The sequence below is a fragment of the Mesoplodon bidens genome, assembly GCF_964165515.1.
Source record: "Mesoplodon bidens genome assembly, chromosome: 8".
NCBI lineage: Eukaryota > Metazoa > Chordata > Mammalia > Artiodactyla > Ziphiidae > Mesoplodon > Mesoplodon bidens.
Genome location: NC_138165.1, coordinates 45,429,621 through 45,451,420, shown reverse-complemented (window position 1 = coordinate 45,451,420; position 21,800 = coordinate 45,429,621). Strand labels below are relative to the sequence as shown.

Genomic DNA, 21,800 nt, shown 5'->3' with positions numbered 1-21,800 from the left:
ACCATATTGTCTTTATTACTGTAGCTTTGTAGTATAGTTTGAAGTCGGGGAGTCTGATTCCTCCAGCTCCATTTTTTTCCCGGACGACTGCTTTGGTTATTCGGGGTCTTTTGTGTCTCCATACAAAAATGGGCAGACCTAAATAGACATTTCTCCAAAGAAGACATACAGATGGCCAAGAAGCACATGAAAAGCTGCTCAACATCACTAATTATTAGAGAAATGCAACTCAAAACTACAATGAGGTACCACCTCACACCAGTTAGAATGGGCATCATCAGAAAATGTACAACCAACAAATGCTGGAGAGGGTGTGGAGAAAAGGGAACCCTCTTGCACTGTTGGTGGGAATGTAAATTGATATAGCCACTATGGAGAACGGTATAGAGGTTCCTTAAAAAACTAAAAATAGAACTACCATATGACCCAGGAATCCCACTACTGGGCATATACCCAGAGAAAACCATAATTCAAAAAACACGTGCACCCCAATGTTCATTGCAGCACTATTTACAATAGCCAGGTCATGGAAGCAACCTAAATGCCCATCAACAAACGAATGGATAAAGATGATGTGGTACATATATACAATGGAATATTACTCAGCCATAAAAAGTAACAAAACTGGGTCATTTGTTGAGATGTGGATGGATCTAGAGACTGTCATACAGAGTGAAGTAAGTCAGAAAGAGAAAAACAAATATCATATATTAACACTTATATGTGGAACCTAGAAAAAATGGTACAGATGAACTGGTTTGCAGGGCAGAAATTGAGACACAGATGTAGAGAACAAACGTATGGACAGCAATGGGGGAATGTGGCGGGGGGTGGTGGTGGTGGTGTGATGAATTGGGCGATTGGGATTGACATGCACACACTGATGTATATAAAATGGATGACTAATAAGAACCTTATTATTTATTTTTTATAAAAAATAAAATTAAATTAAAGAAACAAACAAAAAAATTAAAAATAGGACTATCATATGACTCAGTAATTCCACTTCTGGGTACACATCCAAAAAAAACAAAAACACAAATTTGAAAAGATACATGTACCCCAATGTCCATAGCAGTATTATTATAATTGCCAAGATATATAGAAGCAACCTAAGTGTCCATCAAGAGATGAATGGATAAAGAAGACGTTTATATATATACATAACAGAATACTACTCAGCCATAAAAAAAGAATGAAATTTTGCCATTTGCAACAATGTGGATGGACTTGGAGGTATTATGCTAACTGAAATAAGACAGACAAGGAAAGACAAATACTGTATGATATTACTTACATGTGGAACCTAAAAAAACAATAAACTAGTGAATATAACAAAAAGAAGCAGACTCCCAGATATAGAGAACAAACTAGCGGTTACCAGTGGGGAGAGAAAAGGGGGGAGGGGAAAGATAGGGGGAGGGGATTAAGAGGTACAAACGATTATGTATAAAATTAGCTACAAGGATATATTGTACAATGCAGGGAATAAAGCCAATATTTTATAATAACTATAAGTGGAGTATAACCTTTAAAAATTGTGAATCACTATATTGTGCACCTGTGACATAATATTGTACATCAACTACACTTCAATAAAAAAGCATCTATATTACTACATCACGTATTTAGTTTAATTTTTTCTCCTGATAATCTAATTTTATTTATTTATAATTTATTTTTAATTTTTTATTATTTTTTATTGAAGTATAGTTGATTTACAATATTGTGTTAGTTTCAGGTATACAGCAGTGATTCAGTTATATATATATATATATTCTTTTTCAGATTCTTTTCCATTATAGGTTATTACAAGATATGGATATAGTTCCCTGTGCTATACAGTAGGTCCTTGCTCTTTATCTATTTTATATATAGTAGTATGTATCTGCTAGTTCCAAACTCCTAATTTATCCCTCCCCTTGCTTTGTATAATATTTTGATAACCATATTTCGATGTAATCGGTTTCTTTTGAAACCAGTGTGTGTGTGTGTGTGTGTGTGTGTGTGTGTGTGTGTGTTATGCATCTCATGACACTGTCCTGAGAAGCTGTCCATAGGTTTCACCAGACTGGCAAAAGATTCCACAGCACAAAAGCTAGAATCCCTTCTTAAAACCTTGCTAAAGAATATTAAACCCACTTACATCACTCTGAAGGTCATAGGCCTTCCGAGCCTGAATGATGTCATTCTGATCAGGCAGACAGGTCCATTCATGAAGGGGTTTCTTGTAGTCTACGTCGCTTACAAGGATCTGGCACTTCTTGGCCTGCACCACCCCCAGCATGTCCACTGGGCTACTGAACTTGGTCTTCCACTTCTCAAAGTCCTTCTTGTACTGCCGGTCACTCTGGATCTTGGCCGCATGCATGGACCACATCATCTTGGGGTCATCTTTGATGTCCCGGGCTCCAATGTGGTGGCCAAGCTGTTTGCGGTAGCCTTCCTTGTACTTGTACTGAAAAAAGAATAGAGATATAAGTCTAATGATATGGACATCTTATTTATATCACATTTCATAGTTTCATAGACACATTATTTCTTTTGATTTTTCCCACCACTAGTGTGAGGGAGAAAGTTTAATATTATCAACTCCATATTATAAAATAGAAACCTGAAGCCTCCAGGAGTTAAGTGATTTGTTCAAGGTCACATCATAAGCAGGTAGCAGGGCTGAGACCAGAATGGAGAGCTGCTGGTGCCTAATATTTTCCCCTTCCACTAAACTATACTGCCTAGTTTACATTTGCTTAACAAGTAAAGATAAAACATTGTGTACAATTTAAAAGAGCATCTACTTAATTTAAAGATGTGACTTTTTTCTAAAAATGTTTCAATATGATGAATATTTTAGAATATTTCCCTTGTAATCAGAATTTATAGTGAATTCCGTGGTCAAGGATACAGACTACATTTAGAAAGTTTCACCAGGAAATACCTCCCTTATTTGCCTGTCAATGTCATTGAACTTTCAACCATGAGAGAGTAATAACTTGGGTTAACACTCTATCTACTTTTAAAATTCAAGAATAATACTTTATGGTCCATTTTACCATGAGATGGTCATAGTGTGGGCTTCTCCAGGTTAACAGCCAGAAAAAGTTTTTATAATGGAAAGAATGAAGCATATGTCTAAGGTCTGGGACACTTCCAGAAGAAGGAAAGTCTGGATTTGGGTCTTAAGGAGCCCTGGTACAGAATGAGAGTACTGGACACCCTCAGGAGATGTTTCTCATGACACAGCAAGGACTAGAGAGGAGAGGAAAGTGGGTGCTGAGTAAAAGCTTTGCTTACTTCTCAACTTGTTCTTGTGTCCAGTTATGGGCATCTTGGTAGGAGAACTTCACTAAAGGTCAACAAAGGATTAAACAAAACTCTAAAATGTGTGCATAATTAACATCGTCCCTTAATGCCAGAGTAAACGGATAGAAGTAGTAGGAAAGAGTTCACATTTATGTTGGCTGATTTACATGTGCTACCAATGTCTTTAACAACAACATTTTTTACAAACGTCTGGGTCATCAGCTGCTCAACTTCTGAGGCTCAAAAATATGAGCCCAGGGCTTCCCTGGTGGCGCAGTGGTTGAGAGTCCGCCTGCCTATGCAGGGGACATGGGTTCGTGCTCCAGTCCGGGAAGATCCCACATGCCGCAGAGCGGCTGGGCCCGTGAACCATGGCCGCTGAGCCTGCGCGTCCGGAGCCTGTTCTCTGCAATGGGAGAGGCCACAGCAGTGAGAGGCCCGTGTACCGCAAAAAATATATATATATACATATATATATATATATGAGCCCATTTTTAGTGTTCATAAAATACTTATTTTTAAAGAACATAACTCCATCTTTGACAGATTAGCAGGTATACTGGATATAGTAGCTTTTGTTTTCTTTGTTTTCATTTGCCACTTTGTACATGGGGGGTTCACTAAAGGAAATTGAGACTTGCAGGCTAAATTTCTGGCAAGAAAAGCTGTAAAAGCTGCCATTTGTTAACATCTTTGAGTAAGAAATGCCTCTTCCAGGGGCTTCTCTGGTGGTGCAGTGGTTGAGAGTCCGCCTGCCGATGCAGGGGACAAGGGCTCGTGCCCCGGTCCGGGAGGATCCCACATGCTGCGGAGTGGCTGGGCCCGTGAGCCATGGCCGCTGAGCCTGCACGTCCGGAGCCTGTGCTCCGCAACGGGAGAGGCCACAACAGTGAGAGGCCCACGTACCGCAAAAAAAAAAAAAAAAAAAAGAAAAAGAAATGTCTCTTCCAGAAACATCAACTTACATCACTAGCAATATTTCTTGATGCCTTGGCTGCTCGGATTGGAATGGCATCCACACGCAAGTCATAGCCTTCCTTCTTTGACTCCTCCAAAGCAAGTTTATAAAGTTTCTGCAGAAAAAAGAATCGATCAATCGTTACTCCTTTCATAAAAAATGAAACTATTTATTACTAAGCTTTCTCTGTCCTCATTTAAACTACACAAAATTAAGTATTAGTGTGAGTTTGTAGAAAACTTTCATAGGTGCTCAAGGATTTTAAGGCACATGGTTTAAACTTTGATGTTTTATTGATTAGTAAATCTCAAAAGTTTTTTGGGGAAATCAGCATCAGGTTGCTAAAATTTTGTTTTGCCAAGCAAGCAAAACTGTAAAAAAAAAAAAAACCCAAAACCAAAACAAAAACCCAGCTATTTATTGTCATGATCTTAATATAAACGGAAGGCCATTTTTATGCCAAAGAAGGAGAAGGAATAAATACAGTATTTTTAAATTGAATATATTTGGATTTGTGAACAACTCAATGCGTTGTCCTTATTTTCTCCCATTTTACCATGGATTATCATCACAGACCTTGATTGATCTGTGTAGACTAGGGTTTCAGAATCCTCACTCTGATGAAAATGTTGGTCCTGAAAGAGATGGCTAGGAAAATGCTTGCAAATAACATTAAATGGTAACCAGAACACAATGAAGCGGCAAAAGAATACACAGTACGGTAACTCACTGTGTTTTAACCAAGTGACTGCCTGCTAAATAGTTGTTGAATAAAATAATGACTTGATAAGCACACTGACCTGTAGGGGAAGGCTTTAAGAGTATATTCTCTATTGGGATACTTCTCCAAAAGCATTTCATTCTCTGGTGTCATCTTCATAAAAGGCTAGTCTACCTGTGGACCTACCACATAGACCAAAATTGAATCAAGGGAAAACTATCTCTTGAATCAAGGGAGAACTGTCTCCTTTATTGACAGTGTTGTTCTGGAGAATGTACAATAAATTAGTCAAAAGGTTTCACTAAGGATATTATTACAATAGTTCATTTTTGCCTTTCTCTTCATGATATGATCAGTAGTTTACTCACATCACTGTAGTTTATTCGGTTGAGTTTGGCTAGCATGATTTCTGGTGTATCAGGCATGACATGGATTGTTTTCTTGTCATTGTCCCAGGCTTCAGTATATAAGTGCTATGAAAAAAAATGAGAAAAATTATTTTGGAGTTCAGACAGTTTTTCTTTTGATTATGTGCCAGTCACCTCTCTTCTGTACAAAGTAGAAATAAAATTACTAAAGTTGCATAAATTCCTACCTTTCATGTAGATAAATTACTATTTTCAAGAGTATTTAGCTCACTATTTCATTGACTCAGAGTTTTTACTGTTTCTTATGAAAATTTTTTAACAGTTCTGAAAAGTGTAATTGGGTTGCAGAATATCTATAATTGTGAAATAATTAGAGCACATGGTATTTTTAACATCAGTTTACTATTCTGAAGTATTACTAACTAACTATGGTGTTATAATGGGAAAATCATTTTAAAAGGTATTGTAAATCCTACTGGAATCTTTAAAATGTAGTAAAATGTCAGAATTTTTACTTTATTCTATGGTAAATTCCTATACCCGATGGTGAGGAGTGAAGACTCACCTTACTCATGTTTATAGCATTGTTCTTGGCCAGCACCTGCTCCAGGGAGTCAGTTATGCTGGTAAATTTCAGTGTGTCTGGACGCTGGCGGTAGATGTTATCACTCAGTATCTCTCCGGCCCTCTTGGCTTTAACTACTTCCACGGAGCCAATTGGAACCCAGCCAATGCCTTTCATCCATTCAAGGTCTGACTTATACAAATTCTTCAAATCAACCAACAAGAAACACTTTTATTAATTAGTTGTTCAGATTCACAGTCACAAAATGGATCATACTAGAGAAACACAAAAGCACTGATGAACAGGTAAAGCTGACATCACAATCACTCATTCAAAAGCATTATTGAATCCTGAGTACATTTTTTTCCTAAGCATTTTTTGGCACAGAGGATTGTACTAGGAATGATGAAAGATCTTTTTTGAAAAGTAAAAGCACAGTCCTGCCCTTGAGGGTATTACAAGACTCTTTACACAAAAGCAGAGTTTCTTTAGCTTTGGAAAATGTGTTCTAATAGCTCCCCAAAAGACCGCATACTTAGACCAATGCTGTGTAAGTGTTGCAGTCACAAAAACTTTTGCCTTTTTTTTTTAAAGGGAAAGAGGTGAAATTCAACTGTAGTTGTGAGTTTCAACACATAGTAATGTTAAGTTTTATAAATCACGCTCTTGATTTGCATTTTTAATTGAGATATAATTGACATATACTAGTTTCAGGTGTACAATATCATGATTCAGTATGTGTGTATATTGCAAAATGATCACCACAGTAAGTCTAGTTGAGATCTATCACCACACATACCTACACTTTTTTTTTCTTATGATGGGAGATTTTTTAAAAACTCTTGCCTTTATTTTCATCTTCAAAATCACAAAATATAAAATGTGTAATGCGGTGTTATAGAGATAATATATTAGATATATCCTAATTATTTATTTTATTTTACTCTCAATAGGGCATGCTAACTGTATTATTATTATTGCACTAGTATTATTGTTGCTGTTGTTATTATTATTATTGTTAACACTAGTATGCAGAAGCAGCATTGGGGGTACTCACATCACTCTGGAGGTCATAAGCTTTCCGAGCATGGATGACATCATTCTGGTCGGGCAGGCAGGTCCACTCATGCAGAGGATGTTTATAGTCCACATCACTGACCAAGGTCTGACATTTCTTGGCCAAAACGATACCAAGCGTGTCCACTGGGCTGCTGAACCTGGTCTTATATTTTTCAAAATCTTTCTTGTACTCACGGTCACTCTGCATTTTGGCAACGTGGAGGGACCACATCATCTTGGGGTCATCATGTATCATCCGGGCACCAATATGGTGACCCAACTGCTTACGATAAGTTTCTTTGTATTTGTACTGAAAGAAAAGAACCCAGTAAATGAGGAGGAAGCGGCAAGGGCTGGTCCCAGTTGCTCTCTCTGTGGTGATGCTTTTCTATGAAATCCTCAAGACATCAGGGGAATTTCATCAAACATGCTGTGATGCTACACATGCTTTCATCCAAAAAAGAAGATATGGTGCTCATTTCCACACCTCTATAGAGAATAACTCCACATTGATTCCTTTATATTATGCTAGAAAATTATGTGTTTTAATCACAAAAAAAGTGATTAAAAAGTGAACACTGAATGAGCTCAATTACAGTGACAAGCAGTTTCTCAGAAGTTGGTCATGTGAGTGGACCCAAGTGAGAACATATTGGAGGGATTTCTTTACATGGCTCATCAATTTTCTTTTTTTTAAGGTATTCTGAGAAATAATTTGTCCTCTGCACAAATAAACTGGAGGGAGTAGTTTTAAAATGGGTAATTTTTGTTGATAATGAGCATAGCGTTTCAGTTTTGCAAGATGAAAAAGTTCTGGATGTCTGTTGTACAACAGCGTAAATATACTTAATACTACTAGACTATATACTGAAAATGGTAAAGACAGTGAATTTTGTTATGTATTTTCATTATGATTTAAAAGAAAAACCTACCAAAATGGACAATTTTGCTACTCTTAATATTTACTCTTAATATTTAAGTTGTCCAGGAACCTGATATATTAATTTTTAGGGTAAAGGAATGTTGACTTTTGTGGGTCCCATAGCAAAGAGACGTTTAACTTTTTTGCTATCCTATGTCCTTCCTCAAGTCATGGGGAACTCAGTTAAGCCTGCTTCTTTATTGGCATCTTTGCCTTGAGTGTAGTCTGAGGAGAGCTCATGAGGTTTCATGAGTAGCTCAACATGTGTCCATTTAACTTTGACCAAGGCACTCAGTCTTACTAAGCAAAGACCAAAAGATGAGCAACAAAGGAACCATATCCCAGTGTGTCTCTACGAAACTTGTAATCTTGGGCAGGTTACCTACTGTCTCAAAGCCTCTATTTATCTGCCTGTGCAATTAAGATAGGCAGTTAAGATAGATGATGACTACAGAGGCTTCCAGCTGTGTCCCAAGAGTGTGATTCCCTCTGCAGGTGGCTGGCCTGTTGGTAACAAACATAAGGATGTGATCAACTCTTACATCACTGGCAATATCCCGGGAGGCCTTGGCAGCCACGATGGGAATGGCGTCACTTCTTAAGTCATAGCCTTCTTTCTTGGCTTCTTCCATGGCCTGGCGATAGAGGTTCTGAAGGAAGAAGTAGTAGCTTTTAGATACAGTGCTCACTTTCACCCTAAAAATGTATTTCTGTCAAAGGAAGACTACTTTTGGATGCAGAACAACACTAGTATGTTTAGCCTTAAATAAATTTTTAAAAAAAAGATCTCTTTCTTCCTTTTACTTCCTATGTATACAAGCTATTTATTTAACTTGAAATTTTACTTTCAGCAGGTCTAACACAACTTTTCCTTGGATAAATCCTTCTAGATTTTACACATTAAGTCATTAACTCTGAAATGTGCTTGGATTACTCAGCACTTATTCTTTTCATGAAATAACCAAGAAATGACTATTTATTTAACTGCAAATTTGAATTAGGACCAATTTTACTAGCAGAGAATACGATTATATAACAACACTACCACCATGAGCATGTACCTGTATTCAAACAGTGCTAAACAGAGGATAATCCATTGTTTCTGAACATCTTTGTTAATATTGATTTGCTCTCTATTCATTTTGTCGATTGCCGGAAATTGCTAGCAGACAGAGGGATAGCAGGTACCAGATATTTATGAGACAAAAGGACAAAATTGATGAAATAATAATAATTTCTTTATGAATTGGGAAATACCCATTGTTCAGTTTCTGTGGCAGGACAGATGCACACAGAAGGTAGAACACAGGTATTCCACGGGAACACAGTTTGAGAACCACTGAATTAAACAAATCATCTATACCAGTAGTATTCAGTCTTTTTTGCTTGTGAACCATTACAAGAATTTAGTGCTTTGTTATTAATAATTTTAAAATGACTTTAGAGTCTAAGAAGGATGTCATTAAATGTTTTTAATGTCGATTATTAATGTGTGACAATTCACATTTTTTTCATGTTGAGATTTTACAAGGCAAAGCTAAAGTAAATAAGAATAAATTTAATGTATTTGAGATAAAGTCCCAAGGGCATTTGTTCTTCTTAAAAATTTCTAGAGACTTCCCTGGTGGCTCAGTGGTTAAGAATCTGCCTGCCGATGCAGGGGACACGGGTTTGAGCCCTGGTCCAGGAAGATCCCACATGCCGCAGAGCAAATAAGCCCTGTGTGCCACAACTACTGAGCCTACGCTCTAGAGCCTGCGAGCCACAGCTCCTCAGTCCACGTGCCACAACTACTAGCCCTCATGCCTAGAGCCTGTGCTCCTCAACAAGAGAAGCCACTGCAATGAGAAGCCCTCACGCTGCAACAAAGAATAGCCCCTGCTCACCGCAACTAGAAAAAGCCTGTGTGCAGCAATGAAGACCCAATGCAGCCACAAATAAATAAATCAATTAATTTAAAAAAATTTCTAGAGATATTCATTTTGTAACTAGAGTCAAATACTTTTTTTTTTTTTTTTTTTGCGGTACGCGGGCCTCTCACTGTTGTGGCCTCTCCCATTGCGGAGCACAGGCTCCAGACGTGCAGGCTCAGCGGCCATGGCTCACGGGCCCAGCCGCTCCGCGGCATGTGGGATCTTCCCAGACTGGGGCACGAACCCGTGTCCCCTGCATTGGCAGGCGGACTCTCAACCACTGCGCCACCAGGGAAGCCCGAGTCAAATACTTTTACACTTTATAATTTTCCTTTGAAGAATAAATTCTCAAGGTTATCCTTATGTATAAGTGGGAAAAAATGTGCTTGAATCATCTTGCAGCTTCAGGCCAAACAAATTTTTTTCATTCTTTCAACATTAGAAAAAGATGCAGGGCTTCAAAGAAAACACCTTTATTATCTTCAAGGCTACGTTTTAAAGAATGTTTGGTATATTATTTATCCAAGAGAACTAGAACAGGTAAATGAGAGTTTAAGAGAAAAAAAATAAGATATAGTTACTTTGTTTTGTTAAACTTTACTGAACGAAGATGGAATGAAGGCAGCATTGGTAACGGGTTGAGAAGAAATTCAAGTGGGCCGTTTTGAAATCTAATCTTCAGGAGACAGTCTTTAGGGAATTAACATAATCATGCAATTTTAAAGAAATAAATCCAGATGAAAATTTTAGAAATTAAAAAAATAGCCCAATTTTCTGTCAGCAGTCTGAAAAAAAAATACTCTACCTCATCTGACCTAATTTTAACAAAAGGGAAAGTCTTAAAAGCATTATCCCTTTGGGATAGAAACTAACTTCATCTGCCTGGGGTGAGGCAGAATGTCTGGGAAAAGATAATCCAACAGAGAAGCCCTGTGGCCAAGAGAAAAGTTGTTCATTCAAAAATGACTGAAGCCAAGGTCAATCAATCCTTGTGATCAGGCTTGTCCTTGGGTCTGTTTTATAACACTAGACAAAAGGAAACTCTCTCCTCTTCATTTCACTTGTCATGCCTCTTCTTTAGGGCTACATTATGATAGGCAAAAGTAATTAATGGGTAAAATAATAATATGGTCAAGTCTTGAAAATGAGTATTTAAAATTTCCAATGTTCTCAAACTAAAGGGAAGTCTGCCCTTTTTTTTTGTTTAATGAAGACACAAAACAACATGTAAGAAATCAATATTCATCTTGAATGAACCAGATAATTCTTGACTTTGGCAAGAACAATTGGGCAAGAAGCTTTTTCTGCGGCAGTATTTCTATTCTGCAAAGATTTGTGATGACAAGTTTAGTGGGGCTGGAGATAGTATGTAAAAAAAATGTTTTTTTAATTGTCCTCAGGCAATTTTGAGACGGATGAATTTAAGAATTCTTATTTCAGTTCTGGTAAATAAACTGAAGTTATTTTGAGCATATTAAATAAATCTAATCTTCACAGTGACTTGAGTGTAAAGGGAAGAAATTAAAGTTTATTAAGCAGCTACTGTATGCCAGGCTCTACACTGGGCATATTATATATACTACCCCATTTAGCCATCACAAAAATTCTTCAATAGACATTTTTATCTCATTTTACAGATGAGGTAACTAAAGAAAAACTCATAGAACAAATTTTGAAGCAAGTAGTAATCTGATAAATAGCAATAATTATTTTTTAATTAAAATTACAATATGATTCTATCATTAATAGTTGACTTTGAGAGTTCCCCTTCCCTCCTGACATGGAGATATTTTTGTATTTATCCATTTCCCTATGTATTTTTTTAATTGAAGTACAGTTGATTTACAAGCTTGTGTTAATTTTTTCTGTAACTATTCTTGAATATAATGATACATATATTCAGGGTAGGTTATGCCAAAAATAAATAAATAATTGGTCAACATGAGAATTAAATCCATAATTCTGACCTTTCCACTACATCAGCAAAATCACGTGTTCAGGTCAAAACAAATGGTCTTACCTCACTATAATTTATTTTATTTTGTCTCGCCAACATAATTTCAGGTGTATCAGGCATCACGTGGATTTGGGTCTTGTCTTTGTCCCAGGCTTCTGTGTATAAGCGCTGTGAAGGATAAAAAGGTTAATGAATTAGAACAACAATGTTTGTTGTAAACAGAGGTTTCCAACTTAGAGATCATGACAAAGTTGAAAGCCAGCCTTCTGACTATCTGGGCTGTCTGCTGTAATATCAACATTCTTCAATCTCTTTGATGTTACAAGATATTTATTGTCACTAAATGTAAGTGTAGACTAAGATATGAAAAGAAAATGTGTGTGTGTTTCATTACAAGATCACCTCCACTCCAAGTAAATTAAAAGTATTTTCCAAGCATGTATTCACGTCCATATGTACTGAGGCTGTATCAACAAATTCTTCCCATGATTTTGTCTGTTTGTCTGTTTATTAACTGCAAATGTACCTGGATATGCCATCTCTAGATTTCTTTTTTTTTTTTGCTGTACATGGGCCTCTCACTGCTGTGGCCTCTCCCGTTGTGGAGCACAGGCTCCGGACGCACAGGCTCAGCGGCCATGGCTCACGGGCCCAGCCGCTCCGTGGCATGTGGGATCTTCCCGGACCGGGGCATGAACTCGTGTCCCCTGCATCGGCAGGCGGACTCCCAACCACTGCGCCACCAGGGAAGCCCCTAGATTTCTTTTTGATAAATGTTATGAAGATTTGCACCTGACTTGTTTGTTCTATACTTACTTAGATAAGTACCCAACGAGAAAGAAACCTTGATACCAAACATGTATAACTGTTATAGACTTAAAACAATTTAAACACCAAACAGCTGTCCTACTCCTAACTCTATTTCACAAGAGATGTCAAAGCAGAAATTCCCACATATACTTGGGGAATCCTAATAGAGAACTCAATCAAATCACCATACACAGGATGGCAACTAGATAAAACAAACAAACAAAAGAACTAACTTAATTAGTAACAGATATTCTCAAGGACATACAGCCCTGTTTTATTTTCTCCCACATTGGGGGCTCACCTTGTTCATAGTGATGGCGTTGTTCTTGGCCAGCACCTGTTCCAGGGAATCAGTCACACTGGTAAACTTCAACTTGTCTGGACACTGGCGGTAGATGTTGTCACTCAGTATCTCTGCAGCTCTCTTGCACTTGACTACCTCCATAGACCCAATGGGGACCCAGCCAATGCCTCTCAGCCACTGGAGATCTGATTTATATATGTTCTGGTGAGATCAAACACAAAAGCAAGGATTACTGAAGCTGTTAGGATTCTTGATTTCAAAAATGAATGAGGCCCCGGAGGAAGATGGCGGAAGAGTAAGACGCGGAGATCACCTTCCTCCCCACAGATACATCAGAAATTTATCTACACGTGGAACAACTCCTACAGAACACCTACTGAACGCTGACAGAAGACCTCAGACCCCCCCAAAAGGCAAGAAGCTCCCCACATACCTGGGTAGGGCAAAAGAAAAAAAGAATAAACAGAGACAATAGGATAGGGACGGCACCTGCACCAGTGGGAGGGAGCCGTGAAGGGGGGAAGGTTTCTACACACTACAAGCCCCTTCGCGGGCGGAGACTGCAGGTGGCGGAGGGGGAAAGCTTCGGAGTAGCGGAGGAGAGCACAGCAACAGGGGTGCGGAGGGCAAAGAGGAGAGATTCTGGCACAGAGGACCGGTGCCCTCAGGCACACACCAGCCCGAGAGGCTTGTCTGCTCGGCCGCCGTGGCGGGCGGGGCTGGGAGCTGAGGCTCGGGTATCGGCTTTCAGTCGGAGCGCAGGGAGAGGACTGGGGCTGGCGGCAGGAAGAGAGCCTGAAGGGGTTAGTGCACCACGGCTAGCCCGGAGGGAGTCCGGGGAAAGGGTCTGGAGCTGCTGAAGAGGCAAGAGACTTTTTTCCCTTTTGTTTCCTGGTGCGCGAGGAGAGGGCATTAAGAGGGCTGCTTGGGGAAGCGCCGGAGACAGGCACGAGCCGCGGGTAAGGCACGGACCTCGGAGACGGGCGTGGGCCGCCGCCGCCGCCACCGCCACCGCCGCCGCCGCCCGCCGCCGCCCGCCGCCGCCGCCGCCGCGGCCCGCCGCCGCCGCCGCTGCCGCCGCCGCCGCGGGGCCTGTGTGCGAGCGCGGGTCACTGTCCGCCCCGCCTTCCGGGGGGCCTGTGCACCCCGCCACTGCCGGGGTCCCCGAGACCCGGGGACGGCTTTCCCGGGAAAGCGCACGGAGCGCCTCGGGCTGCTGCAACGTCACGCCGGCCTCTGCCGCCGCAGGCCCACCCCACACTGCGCGCCCCTCCCTCCCCTCTGCCTGAGTGAGCCAGAGCCCCCGAATCAGCGGCTCCTTTAAACCCGTCCTGTCTGAGCGAAGAACGGACGCCCTCCGGCGACCTACGCGCAGAGGCGGGGCCAGGTGCAAGGCTGAGACCCGGGAGCTGTGAGAGCAGAGGCAGGGAAATCTCTCTGTGCAGCCTCGGAGGCAGAGGATTAAAGCTCCACGGTCCATTTGATGCGCCCTGCGTCTGTGGAGTGCATGAATGGACAGCGAATCATCCCAAATTGAGGAAGTGGACTTTGAGGACAAGATTTAAGACTTTCCCCCCTTTTCCTCTTTTTACAACGAATTATTCCAAATTAAGGAGGTGGACTTAGCAAGATTTCAGACTTCTCGCCCTTTTCCTCTTTTTACAACGAATTATCCCAAATTGAGGAGGTGGACTTGGAGAGCAAGATTTTTGATTTTTCCCCCTGCTCTCTTTTTGTGAATGTGTATGTGTAATCTTCTGTGTAAGATTCTCTCTGTATAGCTTTGCTTCCACCATATGTCCCAGGGTTCTATCGGTCCGGTTTTTTTTTTTTTTTCAATAATTACTTTCTAATTTTAATAACGCTACTATATTTCATACTTTATTCTATTTTACTTTACCTGCTCTTTCTTTTTTTCCTACTCTCCCTTCCTCCCTCCCTCCCTCCGCTCCTCCTTTCCTTCTTTCTTTTTCTTTCCTCCCTCCCACCCTTCTTCTTTCCACTTTCTTTTTCTTTCCTTCCTCCCTCCCTCCTGTCTTTCTTCCTTTCCTTCCTCCCTCCCTCCCTCCTTTCTTTCCTTCTTTCTTTCCATCCTTCCTCCCTCCCTCCCTCCCTCCTTTCTTCCTTCCTTCCTTCCTTCCTTTCTTCCCTTCTTCCTTTCTTTCCCTCTCTCTTTCTTTCTTCTACTAATTCTTTCTTTCTACTTTTTCTCCCTGTTATTCTGAGCCGGGTGGATGAAAGGCTCTTCGTGCTGCAGCCAGGAGCCAGTGCTGTGCCTCTGAAGTGGGAGAGGCAACTTCAGGACACGGGTCCACAAGAGACCTCCCAGCTCCACATAATATCAAGCAGCGAAAATCTCCCAGAGATCTCCATCTCAACACCAGCACCCAGCTTCAGTCAACGACCAGCAAGCTACAGTGCGGGTCACCCTATGCCAAGCAACTAGCAAGGCAGGAACACAACCCCACCCATTAGCAGAGAGGCTACCTAAAAACATAATAAGGCCATAGGCACCCCAAAACACACCACCAGATGTGGACCTGTCCACCAGAAAGACAAGATCGAGCCTCAACCACCAGAGCACAGGAATTAGTCCCCCCCACCAGGAAGCCTACACAACCTACTGAAACAACCTTAGCCACTGGGGTCAGACACCAAAAACAACGGGAACTACGAATCTGCAGCCGGCAAAAAGGAGACCCCAAACACAGTAACATAAGCAAAATGAGAAGGCAGAAGAACACACAGCAGGTGAAGGAGCAAGATAAACACCTACCAGACCTAACAAATGAAGAGGTAATAGGCAGTCTACCTGAAAAAGAATTCAGAATAATGATAGTAAAGCTGATCCAAGATTCTATTTCCAAGATCCATAATCTTGGAAATAGAATAGACAACATGCAAGAAACAGTTAACAAGGACCTAGAAGAACTAAAGATGAATCAAGCATCGATTAAAAACACAATACATGAAATACAAAATACTCTAGATGGGATCAATAGCAGAATAACTGAGGCAGAAGAACGGATAAGTGAGGTGGAAGATAAAATAGTAGAAATAACTGATGCAGAGCAAAATAAAGAAAAAAGAATGAAAAGAACAGAGGACAGTCTCAGAGACCTCTGGGACAACATTAAACGCACCAACATTCGAATTATAGGGGTTCCAGAAGAAGAAGAGAAAAAGAAAGGGTCTGAGAAAATATTTGAAGAGATTATAGTTGAAAACTTCCCCAATATGGGAAAGGAAATAGTTAATCAAGTCCAGGAGGCACAGAGAGTCCCATACAGAATAAATCCAAGGAGAAATACACCAAGACACATATTAATCAAACTGTCAAAAATTAAACACAAAGAAATCATATTAAAAGCAGCAAGGCAAAAACAACAAATAACACACAAGGGAATCCCCATCAGGTTAACAGCTGATCTCTCAGCAGAAACCCTACAAGCCAGAAGGGAGTGGCAGGACATAATTAAAGTGATGAAGGAGAGAAACCTGCAACCTAGATTACTCTACCCAGCAAGGATCTCATTCAGATTTGATGGAGAAATTAAAACCTTTACAGACAAGCAAAAGCTGAGAGAGTTCAGCACCACCAAACCAGCTTTACAACAAATGCTAAAGGAACTTCTCTAGGCAAGAAACACAACAGAAGGAATATACCTACAATAACGAACCCAAAGCAATTAAGGAAATGGGAATAGGAACATACATATCAATAATTACCTTAAATGTAAATGGACTAAATGCTCCCACCAAAAGACACAGAGTGGCTGAATGGATACAAAAACAAGACCCATATATATGCTGTCTACAAGAGACACACTTCAGACCTAGAGACACATACAGACTGAAAGTAAAGGGATGGAAAAAGATATTCCATGCAAATGGAAATCAAAAGAAAGCTGGAGTAGCAATTCTTATATCAGACAAAATAGACTTTAAAATAAAGACTATTAGAAGAGACAAGGAAGGACACTACATAACGATAAAGGGATCGATCCAAGAAGAAGATATAACAATTGTAAATATTTATGCACCCAACATAGGAGCACCTCAATACATAAGGCAAATACTAACAGCCATAAAAGGGGAAATCGACAGTAACACAATCATAGTAGGGGACTTTAACACCCCACTTTCACCAATGGACAGATCTTCCAAAATGAAAATAAATAAGGAAACACAAGCTTTAAATGATACATTAAACGAGATGGACTTAGTTGATATTTATAGGACATTCCATCCAAAAACAACAGAATACACATTTTTCTCAAGTGCTCATGGAACATTCTCCAGGATAGATCATATCTTGGGTCACAAATCAAGCCTCGGTAATTTTAAGAAAATTGAAATTGTATCAAGTATCTTCTCCGACCACAATGCTATGAGACTAGACATCAATTACAGGAAAAGATGTGTAAAAAATACAAACACATGGAGGCTAAACAATACACTACTCAATAACGAAGTGATCACTGAAGAAATCAAAGAGGAAATTAAAAAATACCTAGAAACAAATGACAATGGAGACACGACGACCCAAAACCTATGGGACGCAGCAAAAGCAGTTCTAAGGGGGAAGTTTATAGCAATACAATCCCACCTTAAGAAACAGGAAGCATTTCGAGTAAACAACCTGACCCTGCACCTAAAGCAATTAGAGAAAGAAGAACAAAAATACCCCAAAGCTAGCAGAAGGAAAGAAATCATAAAGATCAGATCAGAAATAAATGAAAAAGAAATGAAGGAAACGATAGCAAAGATCAACCAAACTAAAAGCTGGTTCTTTGAGAAGATAAACAAAATTGACAAACCATTAGCCAGACTCATCAAGAAAAAAAGGGAGAAGACTCAAATCAATAGAATTAGAAATGAAAAAGGAGAAGTAACAACTGACACTGCAGAAATACAAAAGATTATGAGAGATTACTATAAGCAACTCTATTCCAATAAAATGGACAACCTGGAAGAAATGGACACATTCTTAGAAATGCACAACCTGCCAAGACTGACTCAGGAAGAAATAGAAAATATGAATAGACCAATCACAAGCACTGAAATTGAAACTGTGATTAAAAATCTTCCATCATGGGCTTCCCTGGTGGCGCGGTGGTTGAGAGTCCGCCTGCCGATGCAGGGGACAGGGGTTCGTGCCCCGGTCCGGGAAGATCCCACATGCCGCGGACGGCTGGGCCCGTGAGCCATGGCCGCTGAGCCTGCGCGTCCGGAGCCTGTGCTCCGCCACGGGAGAGGCCACAACAGTGAGAGGCCCGCGTACCGCAAAAAAAAAAAAAAAAAAAAAAAAAAAAAAAATCTTCCATCAAACAAAAGCCCAGGACCAGATGGCTTCACAGGTGAATTCTATCAAACATTTAGAGAAGAGCTAACATCTATCCTTCTCAAACTCTTCCAAAATATAGCAGAGGGAGGAACACTCCCAAACTCATTCTACGAGGCCGACATCACCTTGATACCAAAACCAGGCAAGGATGTCACAAAGAAAGAAAACTACAGGCCAATATCACTGATGAACATAGATGCAAAAATCCTCAACAAAATACTAGCAAACAGAATCCAACAGCACATTAAAAGGATCATACACCATGATCAAGTGGGGTTTATCCCAGGAATGCAAGGATTCTTCAATATACGCAAATCAATCAATGTAATTCACCATATTAACAAGTTGAAGGAGAAAAACCATATGATCATCTCAATAGATGCAGAGAAAGCTTTCGACAAAATTCAACACCCATTTATGATAAAAACCCTGCAGAAAGTAGGTATAGAGGGATCTTTCCTCAACATAATAAAGGCCATATATGACAAACCCACAGCCAACATTGTCCTCAATGGTGAAAAACTGAAACCATTTCCACTAAGATCAGGAACAAGACAAGGCTGCCCACTCTCACCACTCTTATTCAACATAGTTTTGGAAGTTTTAGCCACAGCAATCAGAGAAGAAAAGGAAATAAAAGGAATCCAAATTGGAAAAGAAGAAGTAAAGCTGTCACTGTTTGCAGATGACATGATACTATACACAGAGAATCCTAAAGATGCTACCGAAAAACTACTAGAGCTAATCAATGAATTTGGTAAAGTAGCAGGATATAAAATTAATGTACAGAAATCTCTGGCATTCCTGTACACTAATGATGAAAAATCTGAAAATGAAATCAAGAAAACACTCCCATTTACCATCGCAACAAAAAGAATAAAATATCTAGGAATAAACCTACCTAAGGAGACAAAAGACCTGTATGCAGAAAACTATAAGACACTGATGAAAGAAATTAAAGATGATACAAATAGATGGAGAGATATACCATGCTCCTGGATTGGAAGAATCAATATTGTGAAAATGACTCTACTACCCAAAGCAATCTACAGATTCAATGCAATCCCTATCAAACTACCAATGGCATTTTTCACAGAACTAGAACAAAAAATTTCAAAATTTGTTTGGAAAAACAAAAGGCCCCGAATAGCTAAAGCAATCTTGAGAACGAAAAACGGAGCTGGAGGAATCAGGGTCCCTGACTTCAGACTATACTACAAAGCTACAGTAATTAAGACAGTCTGGTACTGGCATAAAAACAGAAAGATAGATCAGTGGATCAGGATAGAAAGCCCAGAGATAAACCCACGCACATATGGCCAACTTATCTTTGATAAAGGAGCCAGGAATGTACAGTGGAGAAAGGACAGCCTCTTCAATAAGTGGTGCTGGGAAAACTGGACAGGGACATGTAAAAGTTTGAGATTAGATCATTCCCTAACACCATACACAAAAATAAGCTCAAAATGGATTAAAGACTTAAATGTAAGGCCAGAAACTATCAAACTCTTAGAGGAAAACATAGGTAGAACACTCTATGACATAAATCACAGCAAGATCCTTTTGGACCCACCTCCTAGAGAAATGGAAATAAAAACAAAGATAAACAAATGGGACCTAATGAAACTTCAAAGCTTTTGCACAGCAAAGGAAACCATAAACAAGACCAAAAGAGAACCCTCAGAATGGGAGAAAATATTTGCAAATGAAGCAACTGACAAAGGATTAATCTCCAAAATTTATAAACAGCTCATGCAGCTCAATAGCAAAAAAACAGACAACCCAATCCAAAAATGGGCAGAAGACTTAAATAGGCATTTCTCCAAAGAAGATATACAGACTGCCAACAAACACATGAAAGAATGCTCAACATCATTAATCATTAGAGAAATGCAAATCAAAACTACAATGAGATATCATCTCACACCAGTCAGAGTGGCCATCATCAAGGAATCTAGAAACAATAAATGCTGGAGAGGGTGTGGAGAAAAGGGAACACTCTTGCACTGCTGGTGGGAATGTGAATTGGTACAGCCACTATGGAGAACGGTATGGAGGTTCCTTAAAAAACTACAAATAGAACTACCATATGACCCAGCAATCCCACTACTAGGCATATACCCTGAGAAAACCATAATTCCAAAAGAGACATGTACCAAAATGTTCATTGCAGCTCTATTCACAATCGCCCGGAGCTGGAAACAACCTAAGTGTCCATCATCGGATGAATGGATAAAGAAGATGTGGCACATATATACAATGGAATATTACTCAGCCATAAAAAGAAACGAAACTGAGCTATTTGTAATGAGGTGGATAGACCTAGAGTCTGTCATACAGAGTGAAGTTAGTCAGAAAGAGAAAGACAAATACCGTATGCTAACACATATATACGGAATTAAAAAAAAAAAATGTCATGAAGAACCTAGGGGCAAAACGAGAATAAAGACACAGACCTACTTGAGAATGGACTTGAGGATATGGGGAGGGGGAAGGGTAAGCTGTGACAAAGCGAAAGAGAGGCATGGACATATATACACTACCAAACGTAAGGTAGATAGATAGTGGGAAGCAGCCGCAGAGCACAGGGAGATCAGCTCGGTGCTTTGTGACCGCCTGGAGGGGTGGGATGGGGAGGGTGGGAGGGAGGGAGATGCATGAGGGAAGGGATGTGGGAACAGATGTATATGTATGACTGATTCACTTTGTTATAAAGCAGAAACTAATTTAAAAAATAAATAAATAAAGTTAAAAAAAAAAAATGAATGAAAAGGACTGGAAAAAGTGGATAGCCAAACTTCATGTCTATGTCTTTTATAATATGAAGCCCAATTGGATATAGTTCATGGTATTATGTTCTCTCTAAAAGAAAATCAAGGCACAGTAAATTAAGGGTGGGGAGGAAAAAAACATTATTTTTTTTCTGAGGGCTTTACCTAATCCTAGCCATTATCTGCATATTACTATGTATTATCATCATAAGCATGGTCAACAGAGGTGTTTAATGGGTCTCAGTACTCACATCGCTCTGGAGGTCATAGGCCTGCCGAGCGTGCATGATGTCATTCTGGTCAGGCAGGCAGGTCCACTGGTGCAAGTAGTTCTTGTAATCCACGTCACTGACCAAGGTCTGGCACTTCTTGGCCTGCACCATCCCCAGCATGTCCACTGGGCTGCTGAACTTGGTCTTCCACTTCTCAAAGTCCTTCTTGTACTCCCGGTCACTCTGGATCTTGGCCACATGCATGGACCACATCATCTTAGGGTCATCCTTCACATCCCGGGCTCCAATGTGATGGCCAAGCTGCTTGCGGTAACCATCTTTGTATTTATACTGAAATAACAGTAGTTATTTTGAAAATAAAAATGAATGAAAAAGGCTAAAAATCTTATTAATATAAAACTTTATTATTTTAAAATTGGTTAGTTCTTGCAGAGAAATAAATCATCTGAATATCAACTTATCTCCTCATCCTAAACTCTGATGAGACTTCACAGCAATACTCTAATGGCGAGCAGGCCAAACTTCATAGTTCTATGGTTTGCAGACACTAAGTCTCTGGAAATAAAGGC

The 21,800-nt window shown here is 39.9% G+C and overlaps 1 protein-coding gene across 1 annotated transcript in view; it reads right to left on the bottom strand.

Moving 5' to 3' along the window:
* Window positions 1-21,800, bottom strand: part of NEB (nebulin) — a 289,834-nt gene that overhangs the window by 105,189 nt on the left and 162,845 nt on the right. Inside the window, exons 72-80 of the mRNA XM_081243154.1 lie at window positions 21,250-21,561; window positions 12,878-13,081; window positions 11,830-11,934; window positions 8,439-8,546; window positions 6,973-7,284; window positions 5,916-6,119; window positions 5,351-5,455; window positions 4,269-4,376; window positions 2,147-2,458 (exon numbers count right to left, since the gene is read on the bottom strand). Of these exons, the coding sequence (XP_081099280.1) occupies window positions 2,147-2,458; window positions 4,269-4,376; window positions 5,351-5,455; window positions 5,916-6,119; window positions 6,973-7,284; window positions 8,439-8,546; window positions 11,830-11,934; window positions 12,878-13,081; window positions 21,250-21,561 (1,770 nt within the window). The remainder of the gene's footprint in view (window positions 1-2,146; window positions 2,459-4,268; window positions 4,377-5,350; window positions 5,456-5,915; window positions 6,120-6,972; window positions 7,285-8,438; window positions 8,547-11,829; window positions 11,935-12,877; window positions 13,082-21,249; window positions 21,562-21,800) is intronic.